Raw genomic sequence first — 15,987 nt, 5'->3', positions numbered from 1 at the left:
ACAGAAGATAAAAACGAACAACTGAATATTGAGAAAATCTTTAAAGACCCAGCAGGCCTACCATAATATAATAATTAACTGTAATATTATAAGGTTAAGAGTGCATTTAGAGAAACTTCTATTGAACAATTTACTTGTTTTAAACAACTGAAGAGCTAACTATTCAAGCAGGTTTTTAATGTTTGAAAGTGGTTTGATGTATTGTGAATGTTTTTTCCAGTTTTTTGTTTGTTTTGTTTTCTACCTTATTGAGTGTGGGAAATACACTTTTACAAATTAAATATTATTATTATTAATATTATTATTATCCTACCTAGGCTTTTTTCAAAAGAGTACGATGGTTCTGGTATAAACCATGCTCTCAAACTAAGCTCCACAGGAGAGCAGAGCCAGATTGGGAGACTGACCTCCTCGTCTCCGTCCTGTGCTTCGGCTGCAGGGCCGTTGTGAGCCTCCTGGAAGAGGATCTTCTTCATCTTGCGGTACTGCAGGTTGTCCAACTCCCGCACCGCAACCTTGGTCCTCAGGATCAGGTCCATCAGGACAGAGTCGGGCCGCTCGCGCTGCACAAACGCATGCTAAAAAAGGGGGAGGCAGAGGGACAATCATTTTCTTTTGAGTTGAGGGTGGGTGGGTATGCTTCATGTTAATTTAAGGTAAACTCAAAATCAAGTGAACAGAGCTCTGTATCTGTCTTGGCATTGGTAGATCATGATAATCATAAATAAGATAGACACACTATACAATGAATTGGGGAAGTATTTAGACCGCTTTCCCACATTGTGTTACATTACAGCCTTATTCTAAAATTGATTAAATATATATTTTTCTCATCAATCTACACACAAAGCCCCATAATGTCAAAGAAAAAACAGGGTAAGATATTTTTGCAAATGTATTAAAAATAAAACATTGCATTTACATAAGAATTCAGACCCTTTATGCAGTGCTTTGGTGAAGCAGCTTTGGAAGCTATTACAGCCTTGAGTCTGCTTGGGTATTACACGACAAGCTTGGCACACCTGTATTTTGGGAGTTTCTCTCATTCTTCACTGCAGAGCCTCTCAAGCTCTGCCAGGTTGGATGGATGGCGTTGATGCACAGCTATTTTCAGGTCTCTCCAGAGATGTTCAATCGGGTTCAAGTCCAGGCTCTGGCTGGACCACTCAAGGACATTCAGAGACGTGTCCCGAAGTCACTCCTGCGTTGTCTTTGCTGTGTGCTTAGGGTCGTTGTCCTGTTGGAAGGTGAACCTTCGCCCCAGTCTGAGGTCCTGAGAGCTCTGGAGCAGGTTTTCACCAAAAATCTCTCTGTACTTTGCTCCGTTCATCTTTCCAAACATCCCCACAGCATGATGCTGCCACCACCATGCTTCACCGTAGGGATGGTGCCAGGTTTCCTCCAGAAGTAACGCTTGGAATTCAGGCCAAAGTTCAATTTTGGTTTCATCAGAACAGAGAATCTTGTTTCTCATGGTCAGCGGGCTGTCATGTGCCTGAGGAGTGTCATTTTACTGAGGAGTGGTTTCCATCTGGGCACTCTAACATAAAGGCCTGATTGGTGGAGTGATGCAGAGATGGTTGTACTCCTGGAATGTTCTCCCATCTCCAAAGAGGAATTCTGGAGCTCTGTTGTAGTGACCATTCAGTTCTTGGGGACAAATCAAGTTGTAGTAACATCAAGGATAAATGATGAAAAAAAATGTAAACCTATATTTAACTAGGCAAGTCAGTTAAGAACAATTTCTTATTTACAATGACGGCCTAGGAACAGTGGGTTAACTGCCTTGTTCAGGGGCAGAACGACAGATTCTTACCTTGCCAGCTCGGGGATTCGATCTCAGGGATTCAATCTAGCAACCTTTCGGTTACAGGTCCGATGCTCTAACCACTAGGCTACCTGCCGCCCCAAATGATCAATGGAAATGCACCTGAGTTCAGTTTCTAGACTCAAAGCAAAGGGTCTAAATATTACAGACTACAAAAGGGAAGCACAGCCACGAGCTGCCCAGTGACACGAGCCTACCAGACGAGCTAAATCACTTCTATGCTCGCTTCGAGGCAAGCAACACCGAGGCATGCATAAGAGCATCAGCTGTTCCAGGCGACTGTGTGATCATGCTCTCCGTAGCTGACGTGAGTAAGACCTTTAATAAACAGGTCAACATACACATGGCTGCGGGGCCAGACGGATTACCAGGACGTGGGTCTAGAAACCCTAGACCCACTCCAATTTGCATACCGTCCAAACAGATCCACAGATGATGCCATCTCTATTGCACTCCACACTCCCCTTTCCCACCTGGACAAAAGGAACACTTACGTGATAATGCTATTCATTGACTACAGCTCAGCGTTCAACACCATAGTACCCTCAAAGCTCATCACTAAGGTAAGGATCCTGGGACTAAACGCCTGCCTATGCAACTGGATCCTGGACTTCCTGACGGGCCGCCCCCAGGTGGTGAGGGTAGGTAGCAACACATCTGCCTCGCCGATCCTCAACGCTGGAGCTCCCCACGGGTGCGTGCTCAGTCCCCTCCTGTACTCCCTGTTCACCCAAGACTGCATGGCCAGGCACGACTCCAACACCATCATTAAGTTTGCAGACGACACAACAGTAGTAGGCCTGATCACCGACAACGATGAGACAGCCTATAGGGAGGAAGTCAGAGACCTGGCCAGGTGGTGCCAGAATAACAACCTCTCCCTCAACGTAACCAAGACTAAGGAGATTATTGTGGACTACAGGAAAAGGAGGACCGAGCACGCCTCCATTCTCATCGACGGGGCTGTAGTAGAGCAGGTTGGGAGCTTCAAGTTCCTTGGTGTCCACATCAACAACAAACTAGAATGGTCCAAACACACCAAGACAATCGTGAAGAGGGCACGACAAAGCCTATTCCCCTCAGGAAACTAAAAAGATTTGGCATGGGTCCTAAGATCTTCAAAAGATTCTACAGCTGCAACATCGAGAGCACCCTGACCGGTTGCATCACTGCCTGGTACGGCAACTGCTCGACCTCTGACTGCAAGGCACTACAGAGGGTAATGCGTACGGCCCAGTACATCACTGGGGCTAAGCTGCCTGCCATCCAGGACCTCTACACCAGGCGGTGACAGAGGAAGGCCCTAAAAATTGTCAAAGACCCCAGCCATAGACTGTTCTCTCTACTACCGCATGGCAAGCGGTGCCGGAGTGCCAAGTCTAGGACAAAAAGGCTTCAACAGTTTTTACCACCAAGCCATAAGACTCCTGAACAGGAAACCAAATGTTTACCCGGACTATTTGCATTGTGTGCCCCCCCCAACCCCTCTTTTCACACTGCTGCTACTCTCTGTTTATCATATATGCATAGTCACTTTAACTATACATTCATGTACATACCTCAATTGGGCCGACCAACCAGTGCTCCCGCAGTTCCAAACCGGGCTATCTGCATTGTGTCCCACCCACCAACCCCTCTTTTACACAACTGCTACTCTCTGTTCATCAAATATGCATAGTCCCTTTAACCATATCTACATGTACATACTACCTCAATCAGCCTGACTAACCGGTGTCTGTATGTAGCCTCGCTACTTTTATAGCCTCACTACTGTATAGAGCCTGTCTTTTTACTGTTGTTTTATTTCTTTACCTACCTATTGTTCACCGAATACTTTTTTTGCACGAATGGTTAAAGCCTGTAAGTAAGCATTTCCCTGTAAGGTCTATTCAGCGCATGTGACAAATAAACTTTGATTTGATTTCTGTTTTTAATTTTGTATAAGTTAGTAAAAATGGCACAAAAAAAAACAGTTTTCACTTTGTCATTATGGGGTATTGTATATAGACTGATGAGGGAAAAAAACAACATAGGTTGGTACCATGTTGCTACCTTTCCAACAAGTCAGTTCGTAAAATGTCTGCCCTGCTAGAGCAGCTCCGGTCAACTATAAGTGCAGGTATTGTGAAGTGGAAACGTCTAGAAGCAACAACAACTCAACCGCGAAGTGGTAAGCCACACAAGCTCACATAACGGGACTGCCAGGACTAGCGAGTAAAAATTGTCTGTCATCGGTTGCAACACTCAATACCGAGTTCTAAACTGCCTCTGGAAGCAACGTCAGCACGATAACTGTTCATTGGTAGCTTCATGAAATGTGTTTCCATGGCCAAACAGCTGCACACAAGCCCAGCATCCCCCATATGCAATGCCAAGCGTCGGCTGAAGTGGAGTAAAGCTCACCGCAGTTGGACTCTGGAGCAGTGGAAACGCTTTCTTTGTCAGTCCGACTGACAAATCTGGGTTTGGCAGATGCCAGGAGAACGCTACCAGCCCCAATGCATAGTGCCAACTGTAAAGTCTGGTGGAGGAGGAATAATTGTTTGGGCTAGGTTCCTTAGTTCCAACGAAGGGAATTCTTAACGCTACAGCATACAATGACATTCTAGACCATTCTGTGCTTCCAACTTTGTGGAAACAGTTTGGGTAAGGCCGTTACCTGTTTCTGCATGACAATGCCCCTGTGCACAATGCGAGGTCCATACAGAAATGGTTTGTCGAGATCAGTGTGGAAGTACTTGACTGGCCTGCACAGAGCCCTAACTTCAACCCCATCAAACACCTTTGGGATGAATTGGAATACCGACTGCAAGCCAGGCCTAATCGCCCAACATCAGTGGCCAACCTCACTAATGCTCTTGTGGCTGAATAGAAGCAAGTCCACGCAGCAATGTTCCAACATCTAGTTGAAAGCCTTCTCAGAAGAGTGCAGGCTGTTAAAGCAGCAAAACTCCATATTAATGCCCATGATTTTTAGAATGACGAGCAGGTGTCCAGATACTTTTGTTCATGTAGTGTATATCGGAGGTCTTACATTTAAAAGTTCCTCAGAGTTGGGCCTGTCTTGGGGGAATTTCTGAAGGCAAGAATCTACAAAGTTTCGGAAGTAATCCGTCCTGAAGTGAGAGATGGGGGAAAAGAGGGAATAGTTAGTTTCGTTCTCACCATGACACACTTTAAAAGCGGACAAATTCCTTCTCCTAAAATAACCAACTCTGATGAAGCTACATGACGTACCATTCACTTGACTGCAGTGTGGGGCTTTCATTCTGCGCTATGTGATACAAGGCACTCATCGCATTCATATTGAACAGTGGAGGTTTTCTCTCAGCTAGAAAAAAAGATCATAGAAAACAATAGGTTACCAGGATCCACTAACAGCCAAACATAACAAGGAGGACAGTGGGGAGGAGAAGAACTAGGAAGACAGACAAAACCTAGCACATGTATTATTTCAACCAGTATGAAAAAATGAAAAATAGGTGTACTTTCTTTACTGGCCAGATATTGGTTTGAGATATGGAATGAACAAAGGAGAACATTAAAACAACAGGAGAGCTAGAGTTGAACCAGAGCAGAGTACATGGACTAAAGAGTTTACCTAATTCAATGCAAGTTATCCCCAAAGACCAGATGTCAATCTTCCCATCATATTGACCCTCGTCCATAGCCAGGATTACCTCTGGGGCCATCCTGAGGAAACATACCCATTTTAATGACCGTTACACCGCTTTTGATTTGATGGAAAATATTGAATGAGACAATAGAGAGTGCCACATTTCAAAATTCTTCCCCATGTTTCAAACACCATCCATTTTTCTTGTACATTGGAATTCTGCCACTCACCAATATGGCGTCCCCACAAAAGAGTTGGCTGGAGAGACAATGGAGGCAGAACCAAAATCTGCAAGTTTCACCTGGCCAGGCTCTGTCAGCAAGACGTTCCCTGCCTTAATATCTCTGTCAGACAGACAAACAGAGGAGAGTGATTATGGCATTAGAGCTTTGTTCCACTGGCACAGGCAAACTCCCCCTAAGGGCACAAAGAAGTCAGTCTAGCACATCCACATATACAGCTACTAGCACTACTCACCGGTGAATCATGTTGTGGGAATGAAGGTAAGCCAACCCCTGTAGAGCACCGTGGGTAATCGCTGCTATTTCCATTTCTTGAAGAGGTTTCTTGTGAACTACAGAATATGTAGAGATAGATGGGATGAGAGTGCTGCAAATCATGGCGAAAACCACAAAGAAGAACTATTCTTATAAATCATCACTGTGTCATAAAAACTCCCATCTTACCTTCCAGGACATCAGAGGCAGAGCCCAGACAGTATTCCATCACCAGCTACAGAGACAGAAAGAGAGAGTGTTATACAGGGTTAACTAATGTACCTGTTTCAGAGTATTCACCATAGCATTTTGACCTATTGTTTATATTTTCCATTCAGATAACACTCTTACCCAGGCAGTGTGCTCTCGCAGATAGCATCCCTTATACTCTATGCTGTTCGGATGCTGTATTCTCTGCAGAAACTTCACCTCCTTGATTATGTCTTGCCATTTCTGTAAGGTAAAACAGTGGAATGATTACATCATGCTTGCGTAACAAGCTCTAAAAGGGCCAATCTGCAGTTGAAGCAATTAGCATTCACCCATCCTCTTGTTTGGGTAAAAAGCTGAGGGATGCGCCTGGAGAAATGTACTGACCATCCAAGATATCACATTTATAGTTTTAAGAATGTTTTGACGCTATACAGTTTGTTTACAATTACGATGCTTACAAATACTGGAGTAAAACAAGGTTATATTTGGGGTTCTGATGGGGTACAACAGTTAAACTAAGCTCATTAAGTATTTATAAAAGTTATATTCTTCAAGAATCAATAGGTATATCATTCATTTAGAAGTCAAAAAATGGATCTAGCAACTGCAGATTGCCCCTTTAAACAATAAGGACAGAGATGCAGGCTGGAACTATGTGTTCTACATGGAACTATGTGTTCTACATGGAACTTTAGTTACTTCCCTTTGAGTTCCACTCTACTTATTTGGGTTAATGAATTACCCAATCCAGTCATTTTGCCAGATTCAAATCTGATTATCAACTGTTTTTAGACTGCGCTTCAGGGAACAGGCCACTGATTTGCAATTCCACTACTTTAAGCAAATAAGCTAGATGTTTTAACTGCTGAGAAACACAACAAATCCCCTTGAAGACCAAAATGTAGAGAAACTATAGGCCTAAAGCTCCAAACTCAATGAGGAAAGGATCTTCAAGGAATAGGCCTTGTTAGATTAGATGCTATTGAGCCTTTTCCCTGTAAACCAATATTGAGACAACAAACAAAACATCTGTAACAGCCCTGCACTGTCTCAACTCATTGAAATTGGGTAACCTTTAAAACGAGGCAACCGTTTCCTGGAGAACACGTTGTGTCATCACACCACTGATTAAACCAAATGTCATGGGATTAATAGATCATATTGTTTATACTCCATGCCTACATTGTCACACAATTATCTGATTTATATATTTTTGAGCTAACTGTGTATTTTTAGAAAAAATAATGCTATTTGCAAGTAGTGAGAGATGCTAACTAACAAAACTAGAATTATGAAAGGTGCTGTAACAAAGTAAGCTTAACGTGGTAACTGATAACAAGTGTGACATTTTTGGCTGAATCTGTTGTGTTATAACTAGTGTTGTGACGATACCATGTGGAGAAAAAAAATCTGTGGCCTAGTATCCCGTTTTCCCCTGTACCCCAGCCCCTTGTTCACGTTTTCACTGAAATGCACACTTCTACTCAATACAACACATATTGAATTTAATGTCACACGTTCAGTGTATAATAGAATACTGCATAGACTGGCTGATTTGCTCATATTTGCAAAGGCCTACCTAATTATCTGCCTAATTATCCTAATTATCTGCACGTCACTGTGTCTTTAAGGGGAAACACTGCATAATGATCTGCATGTCACGGTGTCAGTAAGGGGAAAACACTGCATAATTATCTGCATGTCACTGTGTCAGTAAGGGGAAACACTGCATAATTATCTGCATGTCACTGTGTCAGTAAGGGGAAAACACTGCATAATTATCTGCATGTCACTGTGTCAGTAAGGGGAAACACTGCATAATTATCTGCATGTCACTGTGTCAGTAAGGGGAAAACACTGCATAATGATCTGCATGTCACTGTGTCAGTAAGGGGAAAACACTGCATAATGATCTGCATGTCACTGTGTCAGTAAGGGGAAAACACTGCATCTGTTAACACAGACTTCGGTTAACACAAACACACACACTCTCTCTCCCTTCCTCACAGTCTCCTTCGCTCTCATAAACACACACACACACACACTCTCTCTCCCCCTTCCTCACAAACACACACACACTCTCTCTCCCCCTTCCTCACAAACACACACACACACTCTCTCTCCCCCTTCCTCACAAACACACACACACTCTCTCTCCCTTCCTCACAAACACACACACACTCTCTCTCCCCCTTCCTCACAAACACACACACACACTCTCTCTCTCTCCCCCTTCCTCACAAACACACACACACACTCTCTCTCTCTCCCCCTTCCTCACAAACACACACACACTCTCTCTCCCCCTTCCTCACAAACACACACACACTCTCTCTCCCCCTTCCTCACAAACACACACACACTCTCTCTCCCCCTTCCTCACAAACACACACACACTCTCTCTCCCCCTTCCTCACAAACACACACACACTCTCTCTCCCCCTTCCTCACAAACACACACACACTCTCTCTCCCCCTTCCTCACAAACACACACACACTCTCTCTCCCCCTTCCTCACAAACACACACACACTCTCTCTCCCCCTTCCTCACAAACACACACACACTCTCTCTCCCCCTTCCTCACAAACACACACACTCTCTCTCCCCCTTCCTCACAAACACACACACACACACTCTCTCCCCCTTCCTCACAAACACACACACACTCTCTCTCCCCCTTCCTCACAAACACACACACACTCTCTCTCCCCCTTCCTCACAAACACACACACACTCTCTCTCCCCCTTCCTCACAAACACACACACACACTCTCCCCCTTCCTCACAAACACACACACACTCTCTCTCCCTTACTCTTGTAATTGTTTTATTGTATTATTTTAACTTTATTTTAACTTGGCAAGTCAGTTAAGAACAAATTCTTATTTACAATGACGGCCTACACGGCCAAACCCGGACAACGCTGGGCCAATTGTGCGGGACTCCAAATCACGTCCGGTTGTGATACAGCCTGGATTCGAACCAGGGTGTCTGTAGTGATGCCTCTAGCACTGAGATACAGTGCCATAGACCACTGCGCCACTTGGAGCCCAAACAAAACACACACCACTCTCTCCCTCTCCCAAACACACTGCTCCCAACTTTTAAAGCACTAGGCACCAAACAGAATTTAAGGAGCACCAGAAAGAAATAGATTGTTGATATAGTTTATTCTTACACTAGGCCTATATGAATCCTACCTTTGAAGCACAACTCATGAGTAGCAGACCCTTTCTCTTTCTTCATGTGCCAATCAAATTTGCTTAAACCTAGTCAAGTTACCAGGTTGTTAGCTAGCTAGGTAACATGACTGAACAACTTTGTTCGTTATCAAACCAATAATTAGAAACCCAGGATTAGTTAACAACAGCCCGCGACATGGTTTATTTAATCATTTAAAATGTGCGTGAATCCTGAAAGAAAGAAAAACTGGAAATATGGGTGATATTTTTTAACTGTTTAGGCTAGAAACAAGCCGTATTCGTTGCTGTAAAGCTGCAGCCATGCCTGGGGGCGAAGCGCTGCTCCGCTCCATTCCCCTCTCTGACACTCAGAGGCTGCATGACAGTGAACTTGCAAAGACTACTCAGACTGGTCTGTGTGCTCTTGGTCAAAACATGCGATGAAATTATGTAATGTGCCAAAATTTCTCGCTTAGCACACTGCTCCAATGCTAAATTCTATTTGAAAATCCTGACGGAGGAATAGATGTACATGGAGGGCGGACGGAGAGAAGCAGGTGACAGGGCTGGTAGGGGATGTGACTGGCTGATTACAGCTGCCACATGTGATATGCGCTTGAAAGTGAAGTGGATATCATTGGACTAGCAGTATCTCATGAAACAGCACTACGGTATTCTAAATTGAGGTATCATAACGTTTTGGTGCAGTGATATTACCATAGTACCGGTATACCGTACAACACTGGTTATAACTGTTTGATGGAACACCAACGGCATTTGATGCACAGTCAGTCTCTTACCTCGTTGGATTGTTTTCCACTGTACGACATCTTCTTGATAGCCACCACCTCAGTGGTCCGCACATCTCGTGCCTGAAGAAAAATACAGTCAACACCCTGCCCTATATCTTAAACCGTTCTGAATGGAAGTCCAGCTCTGTTACTGAGCACAGAGTGGCGGGTCCAAGTACTCACAAAGTAGACTGCACCGAAGCTGCCATGTCCGATCTCTCGCAGGTCTGAGAACAGTTTTTCAGGGTCCTCCTTGAAGAAGAGCTCAGCAACATCGGGGTCTTTCAGGCTCCCCGCCCGACTAGTGTTGGGCATGCTGAGGGGGGGACGTGCCAGTGCCGCCACCGCCGCGGCCAGGGATTATCTGGATATGCGACAGTGACGTGACAGCCCCCACCGACGGTTCATCTGCAGGACAGTGGCCTCATACGTGTACACACCTGGGGGGGATGGAGAGGACAGAGAGCGAGAACTAGCACATCAATATCATGCTTCCCCCCACCATTTCAGTTATTTAGCAGATTTTTCATTATTTTTCCCTGTGGGAATCAAACCCACAACCCTGGCATTGCAACATGCTCTACCAACTGGGACCCAAAATCAATCAAGTTATGATATTGAGAGGGGGTGAATGGTAAAATTGATTCTCCGGGACATAGAAGAATAACAGCCTAAACAGAGAGAGTGAATAGGACTTTTAATACTGATTAACTAATGCTGAAAAGCCTACATAGGGGACAGGGCAGCCCTAAGCTCAGAATAAGCCTCCTTTAAAACCTTTTCCTGCACAGTCAGTATCGGGCCATGTAACCATGATAACTAAGGAGGCACTATTCTGGAAAAAAAAACACTGTCTCTAGCTAGGCTTCCATCCAATTGGCGACAGATTTTCATGCGAATATTCAAAAATCTGCATAAAGAAAATATATGCATTTTCCCACCAGTGGTGTCTCCATCAAACGGACTTATTGAGGATAAAAATCAGTGCGTGATGATAGTGCACACAAAATGTACTTTTTTGCTTATGTTTTCGTCTACCGAATAAAAATCTAAAGTTGAATGTGTTTCCATCGCATTTTCAACTCTACCAATAGTTTTGTTACTCTGGTCTTGTCACTTGTGTTTAAACCAACAGCTCGCAGATACAGCGCGGTAGGCTAGTCTACATGAGATTATTGGGGATACAAGCAAGAATATTTATTAGTCAAACTGCAGTCATGCATCGATCCTCATGTCACCAGAATCAGACCCTCGATACTTATTGGAAAGGAGCATCAAGATCATTGTGCACTTTCACGACCCTGTGAAGTTCATACATTTTTTTCATCTGTAGCCTAATAAAAACGACGACTTGACATCATACCAAGATTACTTCGATATGATGGTTAATATTGCCCTTAAAAAGGTGTTTCCACCATCATCTCTCACATAATATATTTTACTGACACAAAAAGATCCCACCATGTCAAACAAACAAATTATGTCTGCATTTATAAAATTGTACCGAAACTTCCTGTTCCCATCACAGCTGTCGTAAAAATAATATATAATTATATATATGGTATGACTTTACTCGCATAAAAACTGTATATGGAAACATGGTTCATATCATTATTATTTTTGCATGAGGGAGAGGAAGTGCAAAGGAGACTAGAGGTCGACCGATTAATCGGAATGGCCGATTTCAAGTTTTCATAAGAATTGGAAATCTGTATTTTTGGACACCAATTTGGCCTATTTTTTTTTTTACACCCTTATTTAATCTTTATTTAACTAGGCAAGTCAGTTAAGAACACATTCTTATTTTCAATGGTGGCCTAGGAACGGTGGGTTAACTGCCTTGTTCAGGGGCAGAACGACAGATTTTTACCATGTCAGCTCGGGGGATTCAATCTTGCAACCTTACAGTTAACTAGTCCAACGAGGAGACTGCCTGTTACGCGAATGCAGTAAGCCAAGGTAAGTTACTAGCTAGCATTAAACTTATCTTATAAAAACAATCAATCCATCCATCCATCATAATCACTACACATGGTTGATGATATTACTAGTTTATCTAGCGTGTCCTGCGTTGCATATAGTTGCTCCAATGTGTACCTAACCATAAACATCAATGCCTTTCTTAAAATCAATACACAGAAGAAAATATTTTTAAACCTGCATATTTAGCTAAAAGAAATCCAGGTTAGCAGGCAATATTAACCAGGTTAAATTGTGTCACTTCTCTTGCGTTCATTGCACGCAGAGTCAGTGTATATGCAACAGTTTGGGCCGCCTAATTTGCCAGAATTTTACGTAATTATGACATAACATTGAAGGTTGTGCAATGTAACAGGAATATTTAGACTTATGGATGCCACCCGTTAGATAAAATACGGAACGCTTCCGTATTTCACTGAAAGAATAAACGTCTTGTTTTCGAGATGATAGTTTCCGGATTTGACCATATTAATGACCTAAGGCTCGTATTTCAGTGTGTTATCATGTTATAACTAAGTCTATGATTTGATAGAGCAGTCTGTCTGAGCGATGGTAGGCACCAGCAGGCTCATAAGCATTCATTCAAACAGCACTTTCGTGTGTTTTCCAGCAGCTGTTTATGACTTCAAGCCTATCAACTCCCAAGATTAGGCTTGTGTAACCGATGTGAAATGGCTAGCTAGTTAGAGGGGTGCGCGCTAATAGCGTTTCAAACGTCACTCGCTCTGAGACTTGGAGTGGTTGTTCCCGTTGCTCCTGCTTTTGTGGAGCGATGGGTAACGCTGCTTCGAGGGTAGCTGTTGTCGTTGTGTTCCTGGTTCGAGCCCAGGTAAGAGCGAGGAGAGGGACGGAAGCTATACTGTTACACTGGTAATACTAAAGTGCCTATAAGAACATCCAATCGTCAAAGGTTAATGAAATACAAATGGTATAGAGAGAAACAGACCTATAATTCCTATAATAACTACAACCTAAAACTTCTTACCTGGGAATATTGAAGACTCATGTTAAAAGGAATCACCAGCTTTCATCTGTTCTCATGTTCTGAGCAAGGAACTTAAACGTTAGCTTTCTTACATGGCACATATTGCACTTTTACTTTCTTTTCCAACACTTTGTTTTTGCATTATTTAAACAAAATTGAACGTGTTTCATTATTTATTTGAGGCTAAATTGATTTTATTGATGTATTATATTAAGTTAAAATAAGTGTTCATTCAGTATTGTTGTAATTTTCATTATTACAAATACATTTTTTTTTTTTAATTGGCCGATTAATCAGTATCGGCTTTTTTTGGGGTCCTCCAATAATCGGTATCGGCATTGAAAAATCATAATAGGTCGACCTCTAAAGGAGACATCCTCGAGTGGCAGAGTTGTGTGCAGTCTTCAGGTCTCAAAGGTTTCCTCAGGTGTAAAAATTCAGTTGTGTCATCAATGGTTTGAGAGAAGAAAAAAAACACCAGTGCTGTGCTTTCAACTTTTTTGGCTCAGTCCAGTATTCTCTCCCTCGGATATGACGCACGCCATGGGCTGCTTTAGGCAGACGATGAGAAAGAAACTAGTGTGCCTGCCATGTCCAGCCCATTACTGTAGGACCATGGCCCTCTGAGCATCCCTGGCTGCCACAGGAGAGCCTAATAATAGGAGCGAGGGATGGGCACACTGGCCAGTGACGTCAGGCTGAGCTCTGGAGAGTGGCCAGTTATAGCTCTCGGTCCATTCCGGCAAACGAAGTAGGAAGAGACCACAGTCTCCTGTTTCCATAGAAACAGCAACTACTGTAAGAAAGCCAGTGGGCTGTGTCCTGGCTGATAGACAGAGGTATGCAGACAGACAGATGTAAGGGGGAAACAAAGAAAATAGCCCTGCAGCTGATAACCTCACACAAAGAAAACCCAACATTACAACACAGTAGGCGACTAAGGAATGGATGATATGAGCTATGCACCATACCATCCATAACATAAAACTGGCTAGTTGTTAGACCTGTATGGTCAAGACAGACATTTCCTCAGTCAATTGATTCAAATATATATTTAGGGGGTATTTTCCATCCTCAAAAAAAAAAGAAACTGTTTTTACTAGGCCTATTCCAACATTGCCAGAGGAAGACCAACAAGTGTGGTAGTAACATGTTGCTCCTATGGTTCATAGCTGCCTGTGTAACATAGCCACTCCTCGACAACACCAGAAAATTGACTAGGCTACAGTGCCAATTTGTTTTTGTAATTCAAAAACATTTCTGGCAGTAACACAATATGTCACTGTCTGTATGCCTCAATAAATATGTAACTTATCTCTGGCTCTTAAACATGATGTAATTGTTGATAGCTAACTAGTTATCTGAGGAAGGTTGACTGTGCCCAGCCAGCTCAGATGATCAGCTGCACACAGACACACTGAGCAACACTCTCCCTCTGACGCCAGAGTCACAAGACTGTTCCTTTCCTTCTCGGCCTGGTAGGAACAGCACAGCCGGACTCCAGTCCCTCAGGCACAGCAGGCAGACATCCTTTGTCCCACTGGACGACTCATTCACTACCCTGCTGTACAGATGCAGCCACAGCCCTGAAATAAAGTCTCATTAACGGCATGGGACTGTGGCTTAATTGCCATTGTTGTTTACTACATTGTTGTTCATGAATGAGCCTTGTTGTTGTAGCCTATCTCTCATGATGATGACGTTTTGAACAACAGGGTGCATGTGAGAGCAGTGACAGCGATGGTAACTGATACATTTAATGAAACACTTTGACGTGCCACACAGACACAGAGAGAGACAGAGACAGAGGGAAAAAGAGAGAGACTGCAAGAATACAACCGGACAGGACAACAAAGCTGGAGGGATGGAATTCCCTCTGCATGCTGTCACTGCACTGCATTTCTCAGCATTTCCTGTTCGCTCAGCTATAGGCCCTGCTGGGAATTGTTTCAGGCAGTAAGACTATTCTATCGTAGCTTATACAGCCCTAGCAATGGTGTTGCTTTGGAGCTCTTAGAGGGGAAAACTATTGTATTATCTGTGGAGGTGTAATGTGGTCTGTGATAGGCTAATCAATGTATCATGTATTCACAATGCAAGGCTGTGGATACAAACATGGCCATCCTTATTGTCTATCCCTGGGACCTATTTGTGTCTCTCTCTGGAGTATCCAGTACACTGTTTTTGAAGTGAATTGAAATGCAATTCATGAATTGAAATGCAATTCATGAATTGAAATGCAATTCATGAATTGATAAATCCTCATAGTAGAAAACAATTAGCAATATTCAATTAACTTCCTGATTTGAAAACTGAATTGACCCAACCCCTTTGTTTTCATGATTATGTAAGAGCCCCATAAACAAATGAAATGAGTATGAACACCAACTCAGCCAACTCATTTCAGTTCACACGGTGAAGTGGCACCCACTTAATTGACCCCCCCCCCCCCACACACACACAAACTGAACCAGGGAAATAACAATTATTAATCAATATGCAAGGAGGACATCATATTTAATGTGCCTTCCAGCATTCATGGAGCCTTTTAGGCCAACGTTAACAGATTGGGGCATATGAATGTCACAGCTAACAAATCCAATCATAGAGGGGTCTAAACTAGGGTAATAGCAGCTAGATGGGAATGCAAGCTGTTGCCAAGTGCTCTTTCATTCTTAAAAATAATAATAGCCAGGCTTGTGCACTTGTAGGTTTATTCAAATGCATTTAGTAGTGTTCTGTTCTTATTAATGATGTGTACCTATTGCACAAGGACTGGAACACCCAGCATTTGTAAACCAATTTTGTGTGGATCAAAGAAACAGATGACATAAAACACACTATTGTTTACCTTCTGATCTTTGCAATAGATGCAACATACACCTAATATGT

General features: G+C 43.1%; 1 protein-coding gene across 1 annotated transcript in view; it reads right to left on the bottom strand.

The window, feature by feature from the left end:
- LOC109905726 (serine/threonine-protein kinase TAO1) overlaps positions 1-15,987 on the bottom strand; it is a 30,709-nt gene that overhangs the window by 13,616 nt on the left and 1,106 nt on the right. Inside the window, exons 2-11 of the mRNA XM_031790864.1 lie at positions 10,314-10,570; positions 10,140-10,211; positions 6,293-6,394; positions 6,131-6,176; positions 5,922-6,018; positions 5,675-5,788; positions 5,430-5,521; positions 5,066-5,159; positions 4,863-4,944; positions 408-578 (exon numbers count right to left, since the gene is read on the bottom strand). Coding sequence (XP_031646724.1) covers positions 408-578; positions 4,863-4,944; positions 5,066-5,159; positions 5,430-5,521; positions 5,675-5,788; positions 5,922-6,018; positions 6,131-6,176; positions 6,293-6,394; positions 10,140-10,211; positions 10,314-10,445 — 1,002 coding nt within the window. The 5' untranslated portion in view covers positions 10,446-10,570. The remainder of the gene's footprint in view (positions 1-407; positions 579-4,862; positions 4,945-5,065; positions 5,160-5,429; positions 5,522-5,674; positions 5,789-5,921; positions 6,019-6,130; positions 6,177-6,292; positions 6,395-10,139; positions 10,212-10,313; positions 10,571-15,987) is intronic.

This window comes from Oncorhynchus kisutch, linkage group LG15 (genome assembly GCF_002021735.2).
Source record: "Oncorhynchus kisutch isolate 150728-3 linkage group LG15, Okis_V2, whole genome shotgun sequence".
NCBI classification, from domain to species: Eukaryota; Metazoa; Chordata; class Actinopteri; order Salmoniformes; family Salmonidae; genus Oncorhynchus; species Oncorhynchus kisutch.
Note: the sequence above shows the minus strand (reverse complement) of the source record. Positions and strands in the feature narration are given on the sequence as shown.